The sequence below is a fragment of the Aythya ferina genome (genome assembly GCF_964211825.1).
Source record: "Aythya ferina genome assembly, chromosome: 15".
NCBI classification, from domain to species: domain Eukaryota; kingdom Metazoa; phylum Chordata; class Aves; order Anseriformes; family Anatidae; genus Aythya; species Aythya ferina.
In genome coordinates this window covers 2,987,764-3,006,301 of record NC_140314.1, presented here as the reverse complement: position 1 = coordinate 3,006,301, position 18,538 = coordinate 2,987,764, and the positions used below count along the sequence as shown (strand labels likewise).

The window sequence follows — 18,538 nt, the reverse complement described above, 5'->3', positions numbered from 1 at the left end:
GCATGGGGACACTGGGGGAGCAATTTAGGGAGGACACTGCTGGGACACTGCCATGGGGACATGGGGTCTTTGTGCCCAGCAGGCCCCCCGTTAGCAGATTTGGGGCTGAACACGTCCAATCCATCATCTCCATGGTCCATGCACGGGCTGCCACCCTCCCCACCTGTACCAGCAACAGGGACGGGGCAGGAGTGGGGACCCCCGGGGTTTTCTACCCCCGCTGCCCCCGAGCCATGGCACGGCCACGTCCCTTCACCACCTGCCCACTCTCTGCTTTCAGCATTTTCCACCCAAAAGAGGGTGGCCGCAGCCGGTGGCGCTGGAGGGAGGACACTGCCAGGGGGGCAACTCGGGGCAGCAGCAGGGACACCGGGGGCCGTTTGGGGCTCGTCACCTCGGCGCTGGGCTCTGACGAGGTCTCTCTGTCTCTCTCTGCCTCTCTCCCTCTCCCCGCGGCGTGTTAAGAAGTGCTCGAGCTGCCAGCAAGCGGGAGCCACGGTGGGCTGCTGCCAGAAGGGGTGTCCCCACACCTACCACTACGCGTGTGCCATCGACACAGGTGAGCCCCAGCAGCGGGGACGGGGGGGGGGCATGGGGACACCCCCCCCCAGCGCCCTCTGAAATCAGGGACGGGGTGGGCTGGGGGCTCCCCGTGGCAGATGGCGAGGTGCTTCGTGTCCCGAATTTTGTGGTTTGTGTCCCGAATTTGGCTGCTCTCAGCCCAAATCTTCGCGCAAATGGTGGCGAGGAGGGGGCTGCGTCCCTGCGGCTCCTCGGGGACGGTCATCAGCCCCCTGACACGGCCTTTTCTCCTCGCAGGTTGCTTACTAACCGAAGAGAGCTTCTCTCTGCGATGTCCCAAACATAAGGTGAGCCCGGAGACCCTCGGTGCACCCCCAGGGGAAGGCAGAGCTGCTTTCACGCCGTGTCCCCCCCGATCCTCGGGGACGTCCCCCTCCCTGGCACAAGGCAATCGCTTCCCTGGGGCCCCCCATGAGACCCCCAGTACAGGGGCTATACCCCCATAGACAGTCTGTGGGGTTTTTTATGGGATTTTGTCCACCTGCCCTTAACACTGACCTGGTGGGGGGGGGGACAATTTAAAAAAGTTGGACAATTTAAAAAATTGTCTAAAACCCCATCCTCCGGGCTGAGCGCTTTTCGCAGGGCTGCATCCCGATGGGGACACCCCCGCCAGCTTGGGGACAATGTGCCGTGTGTCCCCCCCCACCCTATTAACCCCCCTGTCCCCTTGTCCCCGCAGAGGCAGCCCGTGTAGCGGCGCGGGAGGCGCGACGACCCCCGCCACCAGCGAGGGACCCGCGGGGGTGGCAGCGCCACTGTCCCCAGCACGGAGCCGTCGGGGGCCACCGGAGGAGCGTGGCCCCCGAGGTGGGCGCAGCGCTGCCGGCCGCCCCCCAACCTCTCTCCTCGGGGCCCCCCCTTCGGTGGGGAGAGCCCCCCGGGGTGGAAAAACGGGGCCCGGGGGGGCACGGAGCCCCCCCGGGGTGGCGTGGCGGGGTCACCAGCCCCGGTGACATCCGTATGGAGAACACAGAGACTGCTCCAGGACTACGTGAGCTGCACAGGGGTGGTGGGTTTGGGTGGGGGGGGTGGGGGGGTGGGTGGGGATGGGGGCGGGGGGGGGCCATGTACGAAGGGGTCCCGGCGCTGTTGTCTTACTTTGGGGCCGCCGGACCCTGCGTGGGTCCCGGGGTCTCCGTATCTCACACTGATCTGATCTGAGATGTTGCCTTCAGCAAACCTCATGGTGTCTGTCTGTATATATGTGCGCGACGGAGAAAAGGAAAAAAAAAAAAAAAAAAAAAGAGAGAAAAAAAAAGGAAAAAAAGACAAAAAAAAGACAAAAAAAAAAAAAAGGAAAGAAAAGAAAACAACAACGGCCTGCTGTCTGAAACACCACTTGGCTTTTCCCGTTTCGTTCTTCCATCTCCTGCCCTCTCCTCACCCTGCTGGGCACGGCCTCCCCAGGACGGGGACAGCGCTGGGACAGCCCTGCGCCAGCGGCTGTGACCCCACCGGGGGCTGCCCCAGCCCCGATTCCTCCCTTCTGCTTGCACCCGCCCTCCTCCTGCCCTGTGGGGGGCTGGCGCTGCTGGGCTGGGGTCCCCAAAAGGCCACCCTCCTCCTGCTCTGCCTCGCCGAGACCTCGGCTCGCTGGGGATGGGCTTTGCTCCCTGCGCTTGGGCTTAAACCCCAAAGCTCTGGGTGCAAGCCCTATAGCTCTGGGTGCAAGCCCCATGGTCCTGGGTGCAAATCCCATAGCTCTGGGTGCACACCCCAAGGCTCTGGGTGCAAATCCCATAGCTCTGGGTGCACACCCCAAGGCTCTGGGAGCAAACCCCAAGGCTCTGGGTGCAAATCCCATAGCTCTGGGTGCACACCCCAAGGCTCTGGGAGCAAACCCCAAGGCTCTGGGAGCAAACCCCAAGGCTCTGGGTGCAAATCCCATAGCTCTGGGTGCAAACCCCAAAGCTCCGGGTGCAAACCCAGCTTTCCAGCCTGGTGCAGGTGGGCGCAAACAGCCCAGCAGCAGCTCCCACTTGGCAGCACCGGTCCCCATTGGGGTGGGCAGCGTTTGGGCTGCCCCAGCCCACCCCACGGGGACGCGGGACACCACGGGGAGGAACGGAGGAGACCCTCGTGTGGCGCTGGCTTGCCCCTCGCCACCAGCTCCCTTTGGCTTCCTCCACTCCGGGCTGCTTCAGCGGGGCTGCCCAGGGCGATTTAACCCCAAATCCCCGTCCTAAAAGGCGTGAGCTGCCCCCCCAGCAGCGCCGAGCATCCCAGGGGAAGGGGGCAGCCCCGTGCCCCCTCCATCCCACAACCCAGCCCTCACCCTCAAGGTTTGCTGGCCAAGAAATGTCTGTCGTTTCAGCAGCCTGCCTCGGACACGGGGGCGAAAAACACACAAAAAAAAAGAAGAAAAAAAAAAAGGGGGAGAAAAGAGACTAATAAAAATAATCAATTACAAAAAAATATAAAAAAATCGTCCGTGTCCCTGGCAGCGCTGCCTGAAATCTGGCTATTTTTAGTGACATCTTGTACATATGACTGTAAAATGGTAAACCGTGTGTATTATATATTGCCTCATTATATAGTGTATATATATGTATACATATACATATATATAATATATATGAAGACTGTAAATGTTAAGACTAGTGTTCTTATTAGTATATTGCTTCACACTGAAGATTGTGTGTAACAAGCTGTTTCTAAAAGATGTTTATTTTCCTTAAGAGTAAAAAACAGGTCATTGCATTCAGAGCGTCAATAAAGATACAACGATTGTTTTGGAAGTACGTGGCGCCCTGCTCGTGGCCTGTGTTCCTCCCTGGCTGCCTGCCCCGCTGGCCCTTTGTCCCCAGGTGGCCCCCACCCCCAAAAAGGCTCGCTGTGGGGTTGGGGTTTTTTGGGGGGGGAAGCTTGGGTATGGGGGCAGCAGCTCCGGTGCTCCCCACGCGCGTTGGGGCAGGGGGGTGGGTTTGGGGTGGCCCCATCCCTGTCCCCTTTGTCCACCCCCAACCCCGTTTTGTGCAAGGAAAGCACGACCCCACAGGCTGCCCACCCACCTGGGGGGGGTCTTTTTGCCCCAACCCATCTCGGCTTGCCCCCCCTCCAGTGTCAGAGCCCAGTCCAGCACGCAGCGGTATAAATAATCAGCTTTAATTGTCTGTACAAAACTCTCCAACTATGAAAATACCGTTTAAAAAGGCGAGGCAAAGGGATGGGGGGGGGGATGCTGGGGCGTGGCGGGGAGGGGGGGCTATGTACAAGGTGTGAGCAGCGAGGGGAGGGGATGGGGGCACCCACCAGCCCCCCCCACACACCCCCAAGGGGGGGGGCCTCCCCTTCTCCAAAAGCGCTGGGAGCTGGCGCTCGGCACTGGCTGCAGCAGCTCCAAACTGGGGGGAGACTGGTCAGTGCTGGGGAGGGGCGGGGAGGGACTGGGGGCCCCTCTTTCCTACCACGGGCACCACCTGGGAGACAAGACGGTGCCACCATAGCTGCCACCACGGGGCAAGCCCTCCTGCCCTCCCCAACGCTGGGGTGTCCCCCCCCGGGGCTTGGGGACCGCGGAGAGGGGGACGGGCAGGGGCGCGCAGGGGAAAGGGGGGCGAGGACGGGCCCCAGCCCTGTGCCGGGGTGCAGCAAGGGGGTGTCGGGCAGCGGGGAGGAGGGTGGCCGAGCACCCCAGTGCCATGCAATACTGTGACAGTGTCACTAGATGTCCCCACGTCCTGGGGACACGCGGGGAGCACCCACTGGGGACGGTGACGAAGGGGACGCGGCACCCCGGCGCTCCTCCTGCCCGGCGCCTCCAAAAACCTTCAGCCCGTCCTGCAGCGGGGGCGAGGGCTTTGGGGTGACCCCATCCCCTGTCCCGTCCCCCCCCCACCCCGGCTATCCCGAGGTGACCGTGGTGCCGCTGCCCAGCTTGATGATCATCTGCTGGCAGTCGTGCAGCGTGCGGCGGTCGCCCAGCTTCTCCAGCGTGCGCGCCGCCTCCGCCAGCATCCCCACGCGCTGCCCGGGGGCCGAGAGGAAGCTGGGGGGCAGGTAGCAGGAGGCGAGCAGCAGGGCCTCGGCGTGCTCCCGCGGCGTGGGGTGGCTCTCGGGTTCGCCGGCTGCGGGGACAGAGCGGGCACCAGTCCCTCACCAGCCCTTTGGGTTCTCCGGGTATGCCGCGAGGCTATTTGGGCACCCCGCCGCCCAAAATATTGGGGGAGGAGCTCCCCCTATCCATGCCGTACCCCCTAAACACGGTGGTGGCGAGCAGCGGGGTGTCCCCGTGGGGTACCCGGTGCAGGGGGGGCTCCCCGAGACCCTTCACCCACCTGTTTTGCTGCCCTGCACCCCTCTCCTCCGCAGGCTGCGGTCCAGCAGCTGGTGGGTGCGCGTGGGGCTGGCGCGAGCCATCAGCCTGGCGGTGGCTTCGTGCAGGAACACCTAGGAGGAGGAGGAGGAAGAGGAGGAAGAAGAGGAGGGTTGGAGGGCACGGTGGGCATCCCCACGGGGCTCTCCGAGGCTGGAGGGGGGGCTCACCCTGCGCATGGCGGGCCGGAGGGTCTGCGCCAGGCGCCGCAGGGTGCTGAGGTCCTGCTGGAAGCCGCGGAGCTCCAGGGCGGACGCCTGGTAGGCGCCGCGGAGCTGCTGGCTGGCGCTCATCTGCTGCTGCCACAGGTTGGTGCGGGTGACGAGGAGCAGGTCGCAGAGCAGGAGCTGCACCGCCTGCAAGGAATTGGGGAGGGGGGAGACACACACACAAAGGGGAGCGGGGGTGGGCAGTGAGCGGGACAGACGGACGGGGCGCACCCCGACACCCTCTCCCCGTGGGCGGGCGGCGCTGCGCGGGACCCCCGCCGGGCTGCATGGCAGGGGCATTGCACTCCCAGTCTGACACATGCAATGCAACTACAATGCACCCCCGCGAGGGCCGGGGACGCCTCCTGCGTTTTGGCAACCCACCCCCTCCCCCAAAAAAATAATAAAAAAAAAAAACCGCTCCCAGCCCCTCACGGCTCCCCCAGCCTCACCTTGTCGATGGTGCACTTGGGGGGGCTGCTGAGCTCCAGGCTCTCCCGCAGGCAGCTGCTGGCCTTCTCGCAGTGGTTCAGGCTGGCCTGGCTCCCGTCCTGCTTGCTCAGCATGGCCCGGACAGCCTTGAAGGAGTGCAGCGCGGCGCGGGGAAGGGGCTTCCTGCACGGGGACGGGGAGCACGGTGACCACGGACCCCTCGGTGAGCACGGTGAAGCCCCCTCCAGCAGGCTCAGGGGCTGCGCCGACCCCAAATAAAAGGGGATGTAGAAGAAGAGCCGGCACCCTGCGCCCCGCCACCCCCAGCACTCACTCAGAGCCCTGCAGCACCCGGGGCATGGTCTCCACCAGCGGGTAGAGGCGCTCGGCCCCCTCCTCGTCTCCCTGCAGCCAGTGGATAACGGCGCCGATGACGGACGCCCACCACTTGGACACGGGGTCGGTGCCTGCGGGGTAGAAAGGGACATGGGAACGGGGTGTCCATGGCCAGCCCGCTGCCCCCACGCAGTGCCCGGGGGACGCCGGCCTCACCAGTCACCGCTGCCAAGCCGCAGCTGATGGAGGGCACGGGGCCGGGCGCGCCACTGGCGTCGGAGCAGCCGTTGAGCAGCTGGAGGTACTCCAGGGCATCCGAAAAGCGCCTGGTGGGGCAGCAGAGGGGACGTGAGCGGGGCTGGACCCCCGGTGAGCAAAGGGAAGGGGTGCCCACCCCGACACTCACCCCTCTCCCTGCGCCGCGGGGCGGCCGGGCTCGGGCATGGCCACGCAGCACAGCGCCTTCTCCAGGAGGTGCTCGCGGAAGAGCTGGGTCACCTGTGCCAGCGGGTCCACTGCGGGGCAAAAGGGGTCAGCCCCCAGCCCCAAAATGGATAAGGGGGGGTACTGGGGGGTTGAGGGGGTACCTGGGTTGCCGGCGGAGCTGTAGATGGTCTCCCTTGGGGCGCCCTTGACGGCCCAGTCGCCGTCCACGAAGAAGCGGTGGCCCAAGGGGTGGCAGAGCCACTGCATGGCCGGGGGCACGGCCCCGCCGTGGGACAGGGCCACGCGCCGGGCACTGCACAGGAAGGGGCGCTGCGGGGAGAGCACAACGTTGGGGTGGGGAAAAGAGGGGGTCCCCAGGTCCCATCGATGGAGGGGGACACGACACCAAGCCCTGCAGTTTGGGGACAGGCGGCCACATCGAGCCACCAGGTCCCACGGCACATCTGGGGACGGACACGCCGCCGGGCACCCCGCCAAACCCCCTGCAGGCAAATGGGGCCGCTCCCCACCCCCTGCACCCCCCCCAAACTCACGGCCAAGAAGTGGAAGCAGCGGTGCAGGCTGGCCTTGACGCGCAGGGCGGCCGCCACGTAGATCTCAGCCAGGGCAGCCACGGACACGGCGTCGCCGGCGCACTCGGCCAGGTTGACGGCGCTGAGCGCCAGGTTGATGGCCAGCAGGTGCCCCCCGGCCTGCTTCCCTGCGGGGACCCCCACCGGGCGGGGAGGGCGTCAGCAGACAGCATGGCGACACCCCCTCCCCAAAAAAACCCCTCCGTGCCCCAATCCCTATCCCCGTGGCACGGCGCCTACCCGCGAGGTGCAGCTGGTGCAGGCGGTGATACGCCATGGCGGCGTCGCGGGCGCTCTGACGGACGTGGGCGCGGGGCGGGGGGTCCGGGCGCAGCCCCCCGGCGCGGGCGGCCAGCCAGCGGCCCACCCAGAGGCGCTGCAGGAGGTGGCGCAGGAGGGTCCAGAGCAGGCTGCAGGCCAGGTCCCCGTGGGAGGCGGGCAGCGGGCGGCCCAGGGCCCCCAGCGCCGTGCGCAGGTGCTGAGCCCCCTGCGCAAAGTCGCCCTGCGGGGACCCCCCCCCACCATGGGGTATTAGCATGGGGAGGCGGGGCCAAGGAGGTGGGCGGGGATAGGGGCGGGGTTAAGGGTTGTGGGCGTGGTCAGGGTTGGGGGCGTGGTTAAGGTTTGGGGGCGTGGCCACGTTTGGGGGGCTTGGCGAGAGGGGAGGAGGTTGGGGGACCTGGAGGGGGTGTGGTCAAGGAGGGTGGGGGTGTGGTCAATGAGGTGGGGGCGTGGTCAATGAGGGGAGGGGCCAATGAGGATATGTGGGTGGGGTCATGAGGTGGGAGGGGTCAGGGAAAGGGGCGTGGTCAGGAGGTGGGGGCGTGGCCCCATCCCAAGGGGTGTGAATGGGTGGAAGTGGGTGGGGTCATGGTGGGTGGGCGGGGCTAACCCAGGTGGAAGGGGTGGGGCCAATGTGGGTGGGCGGGGCTAATAGCAATGAGGTGGGCGGGGCATTTGGGAAAGTGGGAGGGGCAATCACAGGGAGGGGGTGGAGACAAGGCCAGGGGAGAGGGGTGGGGGGCATCGGGGGGCGGGGCCACGATGGGTGGGGCACTGGGAAGTGGGCGTGGCTTTTGGAAGTGGGCGGGGCTTGTGGGCAGTGGGCGGGGCTTACCCGTTCGAGGTCGAGGTCGGCCTGGCGGCGGTGGCGCCAGAAGAGGACGGAGGGCTCGGAGTGCGGGGGGGTGACGGGCTCCCCGCAGACAAAGAGCCGCACCACCGCCCCCAGCACCAGCGCCGCGTTCAGCCCCCAGAACACCAGCGTGGGCCACAGCCACTGCGACCACCCCCATGGCTCCTCTGCGCGGGGACCGCGGTCAGCGGCATCCAGCCCCGTGGAGACCACCCCAGTGGCCTCCACCCCAATGTGCCCGCCCCAGTGACCTCCATCCTAATGGTGCCCACCCCAGTGACCTCCACCCCAAAGTGCCCACCCCAGTGGCCTCCATCCCAATGGTGCCCACCACCCCAGTGGCCTCCACCCCAGTGTGCCCACCCCAGTGACCTCCAGCCCCATGGTGTCCACCCCAGTGGCCTCCACCCCAATGTGCCCACCCCAGTGGCCTCCATCCCAGTGTGCCCACCCCAGTGGTCTCTACTCCCATAGTGTCCACCTCAGTGGCCTCCATCCCAAGGGTGCCCACCCAGTGACCTCCACCCCCGTGGTGCCCATCCCAGTGGCCTCCATCCCAATGACACCCACCCCAGTGGCCTCCATCCTAATGGTACCCACCCCAGTGACCTCCACTCCCATAGTGTCCACCCCAGTGGCCTCCACCCCAATGGTGCCCACCCAGTAGCCTCCATCCCCACGGCCTTCACCCCCACCCCAACACCCTGCACCCCAACAGCCTCCAAACCACCCCACCAGCCTCCAGCCCACCCCAACATCCTCCACCCAAAGCCTTTACCCCACCCACAGCCTCCCACCCACCCCTACCCCAACATCCTCCACCCTTGTGCCGGCGCTTACCCGCGGTGCCGGACTCGGCCATGATGCTCCTGCCAGGCCCCGCAGTGCCCGGGCTCCCCACGGGGGTCGGGGCGCTGGAGCCTCGCAGGAGGGAGGCCAGGGGGTTGAAGGAGAGGCAGAGGAAGACGAAGGCGCAGAGGGCCATGCGGGAGCGATCCAGCATGCCCTGGCTGCCGGGAGAGGGCAGCGGGCGCTCCTGCTTCACCTGGGTGGGTAGCCCCTCTGTGAGCCTCAGGAACGGGGCACATGGGGCAGAGCATGGGGCGCAGGGACACGGGCACAGATATAGGGACGTGGGGCACGGCCATGGGGCAGAAGAGTGGGCATGGAGCATGGGGCATGGAGAAGAGGGTTTGGGGTATGGGCATGGCATGGATTATACGGGGCATGGGCGTGCAGCACGGTGGCGAGGCACAGGGCATGGATATGGGGTACGGGGTGCAGGATACGTGCACGAGGTCCTTAGCAAGGGTGTTGCATCCCCCACATCCCTCCCTCCAGCCCCACACGGGGCGAGGAGCACCCTAAGGGACAAAGGGCCGGGTTCCCACTCCAGCATCCCTCCCCGCTTGGCTCCTGGCCCCTTGGGGACCCCCCCTTCCCCGTGCACCCTCCGCACCTTGCCGTGGTCGCAGAGGGGGCTGTCGGGCTCCGAGTCGCTGCTGCTGGTGCTGCTGCCCCCGCTGAGGGAGAGGGGGCTGCCCCGGGAGGGGGACCCCACGTCGGAGGGCGGCGGCGTCAGCATCTCCATCACCTCCGCCTTCACCACCTCCATGGGGGCCTCCGCCTTGGCCCCCCCGCTGCTGCAGGAGGCCACCAGGTCCTTGAGGGACTCTGCGGGGAGTGGGACAGGGCTGAGACGGGTTGGGGGGGGGGACGACACAAAAGGATCCTGGACAGCACCTGCCCGCCCCGCGGCACTCACTGCTCTTCTGCACGGCCATCTTCAGGCTGAGGTTCTCCTGCTTCAGCTTCTGGTTGCTCTGCTGCAGGTAGCGGATGTACTCGATGGCTTTCCTCAGGATCGCCGACTTGTTGAGCTGCAGGAGGCCAGGGGAGGGGGCTCAGCCCCGCTGCCAGCAGCCCCCTCCTCACCCCCAGCCCCTGCGCCCTTTGCGCCCCCCGGCCCCGGCGCGGCGCGGCGCGGCGCGGCGCACCCACCTTGGCCTCGGTGCCCACCACCAGGTCCTTGAGCTCCACAATCTTGTCGTTGATGGAGGAGCGGTAGCGCTTCTCGATGGCGTTGTGCGCCGTCCTCTTCTCCCCCTTGCCCTGCACCAGCGCCGGCTTCCCGCTGGGCGCCAGCCGGTTGATGGGCAGCTTCTCGGCGTCCACCACCAGCGGCACGGTGGCCAGGATGGTCCCTCCGCTCACCAACGCCTGTAGGGACGCAGGGAGGCATCACCCGGGGGGTCCCCGAGCGTCCCCAGCCCACCCCACAGCCCCTCCATGGGGGCACCTACCGGCACCTGCAGCGGGGCCGCGGTGCCGCCGGCGCTGGTGGCCAGGGAGGCGATGCCGGAGGTCTTGGCGCTGCCGGCGTCCGTCTTGACGGCCGTGAGCAGCAGGGAGTCAGCCTTGATGAAATGGGGCTGCAGCAGCACCTGGGGGGTGATAAAGGGTGGGAGGGGGGTGGTCAGAGGGGCTGGGGTGCCACCAGACCCCCCCCCCTTTGACGTGCGTAATCCTCGGTTTGGGGCTTACCGGCACTGGCTGGATCTGGGGTGAGACGGGCTGGGGGGTGGCGGTGGTGGCGGCAGGGGGGGGTCCGGGGGCCAGGAGCTGCTGGGGTGCCACGCTCTGCACGGGGCCGGGCAGCGTCGCCACGGGTTGGACCGGCTGTGGGGTGGGCAGGGGGCTCTGCCCGGCCCCCCCGGGCTGCACGGCTGGGTACGGAGCAGAGGGCGGCGTTAGGGGACCTCCAGCTCCAAGCCAGAACCCCCCCCCTGCACCGAGCCCCCTGCCCAAAATCAGGCAGCCCTGACCCCCCCCTCCTCCCTCTACCACCCCCCCTGTGCACCCCAAAATCCTCACCGGGGAAGCCGTGCTGGTTCTGGAAGCCCACCAAGGGCTGGGGGCTGAACTGGCCGGGGGACGCGGGGACGAAGCTGGGGGGGGGCAGCATCACGCCGGGCTGGGGCTGGCTGCTGGGCACGGCCGACGGCTCCTCCTTCACCCCCGGGGCTGTTGGGGGGCCGGGGGCTGGCAGGAGAGGGGCAGGGGGCTGTGGGGTGAATGGTGCCAGCCCCGGGGGGCCCGGGTACACGTTGCCCTGGGGGGCAGCGGGGGGCGGATTGCTGGGCCCCAGGTAGGTGCCGAGGGTGCTCGGGGCCGGGGGGAGCCCCGGGGGCACGGTGCTGTCGGGGGCACCGAAGGGAGAGTCGAAGAGCCCCGAGAAGTCATTGTCCGAGGTGTTGATCAGCTGGAGCATGTCTGCAAAACAGCCCCCCCCCCCCGCAGCCCGTCAGCGGTGGGCCCGGAGCTTTCCAAGGGGTCCCCAAAACCCTCGGGGGTCCCCAGCCCCACGGCGCTCAGTCCTGCTCGGGGCTTTGGGGAGGGATCCCCACAGCCAGGGGTTTTCTCCAGAGAGAAATTCCCAGGGAAGGGCCGTGCCCTGTTCCCCCCAGGCGCTCTGACAGTGGGGAAACTGAGGCACGGCGCTCACATGGTGGGGCTGGGGTCTGCCCCCCCCCGGCTCAGAGGTTTCCAGCTCAGCCTGGGGTTCAGCGGGGCTGCTCTCAGCCCGGGGGGGGGGCACACACCCACCTCACTCATTTCCCATACACCAGGAACCCCGACAGCCCCCAGAGCAGCCCCCGTATCGGGGGGAGGGAGCAGGTTTGGGTGGGGACGGGGAGGTGCCACACCCCGGCCCCCCCCACCCCAGTGCCAAGCGCGTGCGCCCCGCTCTCCCCCCAGCAGAGCAGCACGGCAAGCGCAGGGTTAAACAGCACGGATCTCGGGGGTCTGCCCCCCTCACCGGGGGGGGCACAGACCTGAGGACACCCCCACAGCCATGCCCCAGCCCCCCCCATCACCGCACCCCTCCATTCCCCCAGGGGATGCCCGTATCGGGGTGTCCCCACTTGGGCACCCCCAGCACGGAGACACCCCAAAGCTGCCTCCACCGCGATGACCCACGGGGAGGTGGGGTCCCACCGAGGCACCCCCAGACCCCCAGACCCCAGGACACCCCCAGCGAGGCTCCCCACACCCCGGGGCACCCCAGGGTGTGGGAAGGGACCGCGGCGAAGCCCCCCTGAGACGCGGGGAGGATGAGGATGAGGCCGGGGGTACCTTCCCGCGCGGCCGGCGGGGTGGGCGCAAGCGGGGGGTCTCCGAGCGGAGACCGAGGCCTCCTCTCAACCTCGTGCCGAGGAGGCACTGGGATATTTTGGAGCCCTTTTTTTCTCGCCTCCTCTCCCCGCGGGGCCCTCCCTGCATCGCCGCCCGCGCCAGGCCTGGAGCGGGGCCGGCGATGGGGTGATGCCGACTCCGCCAATCGCCGCCCGCGCGCCCGCCGGCCGCCCCCAGACAGCCCCGCGGCCGCGCCAAGGTGAGCCAGGCCGGGTAACTCGCGGGCACCCCGCCGGCACCCGCCGCGGTTACTCGGGGTCAGCCGCCCTCGACACCTTCGCCACGAGCCCCCCGAATCCATCCCGGGCACGCCGGGGTGCCCCTCGCCACCCCTTGCGCCCCAGCACCCCCCCCCCAGTGCCTGCTGCGGGTGGGTGATGGAGGAGATGTCCCGCATGGAGAGGGGGCTGTTTTGAACCCCTATAAGGGGTCAGCGCCCCTATTTGCACAGGGGGGCTTTCCAGGGGGCTCTAAGCCTCAGACCCCACAGCTCAAGAGACCCCCCAAGGCTCCCCCGTGGTGCAGAGGGGGGGGCTCTCCCCTCCCACCCCAATACCCAGCAGGGATTTATTTGCGTCCCGTGGCACCCTACAAGCAGCTGCCCCAGCCCTGGGGCTCTGCCCCCAGCTGGAGGTGCCAGGGCTGCCCCCACCCCATTGTTTTGGGGGAACACTTGGGCAGGGCTGAGCACCCGTGGGTCCCGGTGGGCGCAGAGCACCCAGGGCCCTGACCACCAGAGGACCCCCAGGGTGGGCGCAGGGACCCCGTGGCCACGTGGGGACCACAACAAACCCACAGGGGGGGCAGGAGGTGGGGCAGATGGCCACGCACTGCAAAACCCCTTTGGCTTCTCACCTCTCCACCCTACAAGCAGCTGGGGGCAGCCCCACAGAGCCCCCAGAGCCCCTCAGCAGGGGGACAGCCCCCCATGTGGGGTGTAAGGGCAGGGCAATGGGGCCATGCAGAGCCCCCAGGACCATATATATTTCTAACAGCCCTTTACCAAAAATCTCTAGAAAACCCTCCCCATAAACAACACCAACACACCCAGACCCTCTCCATGGGGCCAAAGAAACACCCCCAGAGGGACACCCTCACCCCACACCCCCATCCCTCTGCTCCCCACGGCTTCCCGGGGCTCACGGCCAAACAAACCGGGGTGTCACGGCGGTGGCTGCCCGCTGGTGACCCTGCGCACCGTGTCAGCCCTGGTTCGGGGCCAAGGAGGGCAGAGGGGACGCCAGCGCGGCTGTGGGGCACGACACCCCGCAGCCAAAGTCCTCGTGGGGGAGCCGGGCGGCAGGATGCATCGCTTCCCCCGCTGCTGCCAGCCGGTTAAAGGTCACCCCTTTGGGTTTGGGTTTGGGTTCGGTGCCAGCGCGGGGACACCGCGACGGCCCCGGAGAGGGGGCTCCCGGCACCGACCTCCCCGAGCGTCCCGTGGGTGCTGTGGGGTGCCGGGGGGGTTTGGGTGGCCCCACACCCTCTCCCCACCCCGCCGCGTGCTCCACCGGCTGGGCCGGTCTGTGCCGGGGATGCCTCGGGGCCCCGACGCTCGGCGAGCTCAGCCGGGACGGGCGCCACGTGCTGCCGGCCGGGGAACCTGTTTGGTGCTGGGGGAGGGATGGGTATGGGGACGGGGGTGGGAACGGGTATGGGTAGGGGTAGGGGTATGGGAATGGGTACAGGGACGTGGACAGGTATGGGTATGGGTTGGGTAAGGGTATGGGAACGTGTATGGGTATGGGAATGGGAATGGGAATGGGAATAGGAATGGGTATGGGAACGGTTATGGGAATGGGTACGGTTGTGGCTATGGTTATGGGAATGGGAATGGGACTTGTATGGATATGGGAACGGTTATGGGAATGGGTACGGTTATGGGTACAGTTATGGGAACAGGAATGGGAACGTATATGGGTATGGCAATGGTTATGGGAATGGGAATAGGAATGTGTATGGGTATGGGAATGGTTATGGGAATAGGTACGGTTGTGGGTACGGTTATGGGAACGGGAATGGGACTTGTATGGGTATGGGAATGGTTATGGGAACAGGAACAGTTATGGGTACGGTTATGGGAATGGGAATGGGAACGTCTATGGGTATGGGAATGGTTATGGGAATGGGAATAAGAACGTGTATGGGTATGGGAACGGTTATGGGAATGGCAATGGGAACATGTATGGGTATGGGAATGGTTATGGGAACAGGAACGGTTATGGGTACGGTTATGAGAATGGGAATAGGAATGTGTATGGATATGGGAATGGTTATGGGAACGGGTACGGTTATGGGAACCCTTATGGGATCGGGTACAGCTTGGTGCTGGGGAGCGGATCCCGCTGGCCCCATCCCCACCGTGCAGCCCCCCTCCCTAAAGGACCCGGTACCGAGGGCTCCAGGCCCGGGGATGCTCCGCAGAGCCCCGGGGCCGCTTCTCCCCCTCCCCTTTCCTCCCTTCCCTTCCCCCCCCCCGCCCCGGGAAGCCAGGAGGAATGACCGGGAGTAACCCCGGCGGTGACGCTACCGCGGGGCGGGGCTGGCGGCGACACAAGGCTGGGGGGGGGCGGGGGGGGGCGGCGGGGCTGCCCCGACACCGGCACCGAGCCCCCCAGGACGGGGCAGGGGGGGACACCCGGTACCCGAACCCCCCGGATCGAGCAGGACGCAACCCAGCAGCGACTCCGCGCCCCCAAAACCCCAAATCCTTCCCCCCCCCCGGGCCCCCCCGGGCTGTGCTACGGCTCCCCAGTATTGCACCGAGCCCCCGGTGTTGCACCGACCCCGCTGCCCCCCCCCCCCCTTCTCCGGTATTGCACCGGGCGTTGCACCCCCCGTGGCCACGCGTGGCTTCCCGGCCGGGCACCGAGCACCAGGCATCGGGCACTGCACCCCCCACGGCCACGCGTGGCTTCCCGGTATCGCAGCGAGCCCCCCCCTATTGCACCGAGCCCCCCCTATTGCACCGAACCCCGGTTTTGCACCGAGCCCCCCCTTATTGCACCGAACCCCGGGCGCGCACCGAGCCCTGGGTGCGCACCGAGCGCGCAGCCCCGGTCCCAGCCGTCCCCATCCCGGCACCCCATATCCCCCATCCCACTGCCCCCATATCCCCCATCCCGCTTCCCCCAGCCCCCCCCAATCCCTGTACCCTCCCCCAATCCCTCTTCTCCCACCTCCCTCAATCCCAGCGCCCCCATAACCCGGTGCCCCCGCCCCACCTCCCCAAAACCCGGGGCTCCCCAGGCTCCCCCGCACCGTCGATGTCGCTGAGCAGCGCCGTGTCGATGTCGCTGCCCCCGGGCAGCCCCAGGGCCGGGGCCAGCCCGTCCAGGCTCCCGTCGTCGAAGGCGAGGGCGCTCATCCCCGCAGCTCAGCACCGGCGGCGCCGCCCGGCCGCGGCCGCTCGCACCATGAGCGCCGGGGACCTGCGGCCGGGAGGGGCGGGAGCCACCGGGGGGGGGGGGGGAGGGAGGGCGGGACGAGGGGCGGCCCCGGGAACGGCCCCCGGAACGGCTCCGGCAACGGCACCCCCTCCTCGGGGTGCTGCTCCCCCCCTGTGGGGTGTCCGTCTCTGCACCAAGTTCCTGGGTAGAGAGTTTTTGGGCACCTGGGAACCAAGTGGATCGATAGCTGGGAACCAAATTAATCAATAGGTGGGCACCAAATTAATCAATAGGTGGGCACCAAATTAATCAATACCCGGGCACCAAGTTCCTGGGCACCCAATACTTGGGTACCAAATAAATATCTGGGCTTCAAATAAATCAATTCCTGGGCACCAGACAGCCAGGCAGCAAATAAATCCCTGGGCGCCAAATTAAAGCCCTGGGTACCCAGTACCTGGGAACCAAATCAATACCTGGGCATCAAATAAATCAATATCTGGGCACCAAATAAATCAATACCCAGGCAAAAAGTTCCTGGGCACCCAGTACTTGGGTACCAAATCAATACCTGGGCACCAAATTAATGAATACCTGGGCACCAAGTACCTGGGCACCCAGTACTCGGGAACCAAATAAATATCTGGGCACCAAATAAATCAATACCTGGGCACTGAATCAATACCTGGGCACTGAATCAATACCTGGGCACCAGACATCCAGGTGCCAAAAAAATAAATCCCTGGGCACCAAATTAAATCCCTGGGCACCAAGTACCTGGGTGCCAAATAACTGCGTGGGCACCAAATAAATAAATGCCTGGGCACCAAATACCAGGGCACCAAATAAATAACCGTGCACCAAATAAATATCTGGGCTCCAAATACCTGGGCTGCCCCGGCATCGTGCACCCAGGGGAGCTCGGAGGGGCCCAGCGCAGCCAGAGGGTGCTCACAGAGGGGGGGTGCTGGGATTTTGGGGGATCCCCTTGTGTTTTGTCTCAGCTCCGGGAATAACTTGGGAAAACGAAACCAACTGCGCCAGCAGCCCCTCTGAAGTTTGTCTGCTCTGCCAAGCAGGACAGAGGCTGCCCAATAAGTAATTAAAGCTGGCTGCACCCTAAAATCCTCCAGCCCCCCCGGTGCACCCCTGTGCAAAGCCCTGTGTGGGGCACCCCATGGTGGTGCCGGAGCTGGGGGGCTCAGCCCAGCCCCGCTCTGGCTGGAGCTGCTCGGGTGTTCTCAGAGGCTGTTGAAACCCCCCCCAGGAGCCCCCTAACTTGCCATGGGGTGCCTCAGGGGGGCTGCACGCTACCTCTGCACCCCCCCCCTATTTTATTAGGGTTGCTGTGGGGGCGGACGTGCCGTGTCCCACAACGCAGCCGAGCGCAAACGCGAGGGTCGCACCCCTTTAATAACCCACCGCGAGACACTGGGGGGGGGAACCAAAAAAAACCCCAAAACCACCCAAACAGCTTTATTCCCACTCCAACCTAGATTCCTCAGGGCCCTTTCCCATCCCACGCCCCCCAAAAAAGACAGAAAGGCCGCGCTCCCCGGGGCCCCCCCCCACACCATGGGGTCACCAAACGGCACCCGCGGGGCGGTGGGCGAGGGTCTGGGGGTCCCAGGCCGGCCGGGTGGGCTGGGTGGTGGCGGAGGGGCTGCCACGCGGGGTGGGGCTCCCCGAGGGTAAGCTCGGTTGGGTTGCGCGGGGGGTAAGGAAAAAAAAAAAAAAAACCCCGCCCGTAGAACCAGCGCCACGCAGCCAATAAGCGCGGCGGCCGGAGTGGAGTGATCCTGCATCACGGCGCGGGGCCCGCGATTACATCATGTCGGGGCCGCCGGGATCCGCCGCCGGGGCCACGTGGTGCTGCCCGAGCCGCCGGGACGCTCAACTTCCCCGGCACGGGGCAAGGAGGAGATGGGAAACGAACCGCGGCCACCACGGCGAGCGCTGGGCACACGGATGGATGGGCTCGAGTGGCCACCTTGGGCTCGCGTGGCCACCTTGGGCTCATGTGGCCACTTTGGGCTCATGTGGCCACTTCGGGCTCGTGTGACTGCATCGGGTTCATGTGGCTGCATCGGGCTCGTATGGCCACTTTGGGCTCATGTGGCCACTTTGGGCACGTGGCCACACCGGGCTCCTGTGGCCACTTTAGGCTCCTGTGGCCACTTAAGGCTCCTGTGGCCACTTTAGACTCTTGTGGCCACTTTGCGCCCGTGGCCACCTCGGGCTCGCAGCACCGGGGCTGCCCCCAGCACCCCGACCCCAGCACCCCGACCCCAGCACCCCTCGTGCAGCTGGCACCCGCTGCCCCCAACCACCCCTGTCCCTCCCTGCCCCTCGTGCCCGGGGTTGTTGTGCCCCAGCGGGTGCTGCCAGCAGATCCAAAGCCTCTCCCTCGTTACCCGAGGCTGCGGTGGCAGCCATCCCCTCCGGAGGCACCTGGGTCCCTGCTGGAGGTAGAGGAAGATTTTGGGGTCTGGGGATCTCTGCCCTATGCACAGGGGGGGCAGTGCACCCGTCTGGTGCCCACTGCAGGGCACGGCGCTGCAGGCTTGCACCCAGAGCTTTTTTTGGGAATTCCTGCTCAGCAGCTGAGCACCTCCCCGAGCTGTGCGCCCACCAGGACGTTTCCAACACAGGCACGAGCTCAGCAGCCCTGCCCCTCAAAAACAAGGATGTGGGGAGCAAATTCCTGGCCCATGAGTCAGGAGAAGCTGGGGCTGGGAACCTGGGGGCACCGCAGCACCCAGCAGCTCGTCCCCAGCTGCTTTCTAGCTCACCAAAAAAGCTGATCCCAAGCCACCCCCCGAGGGCCACCGGGGCACCCCGGGCACAAGAGCTGTCCCCCAAGCACCCCCCGTGCCCGTCCCCAGCCAAGACACCCGAGGGACAGAGAGCGCAGGGCCCGG

General features: G+C 66.5%; 2 protein-coding genes across 4 annotated transcripts in view; one reads left to right on the top strand and one right to left on the bottom strand.

The window, feature by feature from the left end:
- RAI1 (retinoic acid induced 1) overlaps positions 1-1,586 on the top strand; it is a 69,050-nt gene extending 67,464 nt beyond the window's left edge. For both annotated transcript variants that reach the window (XM_084536209.1, XM_084536210.1), the window contains 3 exons: positions 466-559; positions 820-869; positions 1,265-1,586. In XM_084536209.1, the coding sequence (XP_084392335.1) occupies positions 466-559; positions 820-869; positions 1,265-1,279 (159 nt within the window). In that variant the 3' untranslated portion in view covers positions 1,280-1,586. The remainder of the gene's footprint in view (positions 1-465; positions 560-819; positions 870-1,264) is intronic.
- A 2,088-nt stretch (positions 1,587-3,674) lies between these two features.
- SREBF1 (sterol regulatory element binding transcription factor 1) lies at positions 3,675-15,666 on the bottom strand. Of its 2 annotated transcripts, none has more exons than XM_084536208.1 (19): positions 15,490-15,666; positions 10,906-11,304; positions 10,576-10,757; positions 10,341-10,475; positions 10,033-10,251; positions 9,797-9,911; positions 9,491-9,705; positions 8,872-9,076; positions 8,014-8,198; positions 7,137-7,398; positions 6,858-7,024; positions 6,465-6,633; positions 6,284-6,392; positions 6,094-6,203; positions 5,876-6,008; positions 5,562-5,724; positions 5,071-5,256; positions 4,863-4,974; positions 3,675-4,652 (listed from the first exon to the last, which is right to left on the bottom strand). In XM_084536208.1, the coding sequence occupies exons 1-19, from the start codon at positions 15,593-15,595 to the stop codon at positions 4,429-4,431; spliced, it is 3,396 nt and encodes a 1,131-aa protein (XP_084392334.1). In that variant the 5' UTR covers positions 15,596-15,666; the 3' UTR covers positions 3,675-4,428. The 2 variants fall into 2 exon arrangements, with proteins under 2 accessions (XP_084392334.1, XP_084392333.1); XM_084536207.1 differs by having other exon boundaries at positions 10,335-10,475; positions 15,490-15,665.
- Between the last annotated feature and the right edge of the window lie 2,872 nt (positions 15,667-18,538).

Excerpts from the sequence above, each read along its gene's own strand:
- SREBF1 (XM_084536207.1), bottom strand. The coding sequence starts at position 15,595 with ATGAGCGCCCTCGCCTTCGACGACGGGAGCCTGGACGGGCTGGCCCCG. Across the intron at positions 9,912-10,032 it reads TGGTGGGCACCGAGGCCAAG|CTCAACAAGTCGGCGATCCT; the intron begins GTGGGTGCGCCG and ends GGCCTCCTGCAG. Across the intron at positions 4,653-4,862 it reads GGTGCAGGGCAGCAAAACAG|CCGGCGAACCCGAGAGCCAC; the intron begins GTGGGTGAAGGG and ends CTGTCCCCGCAG.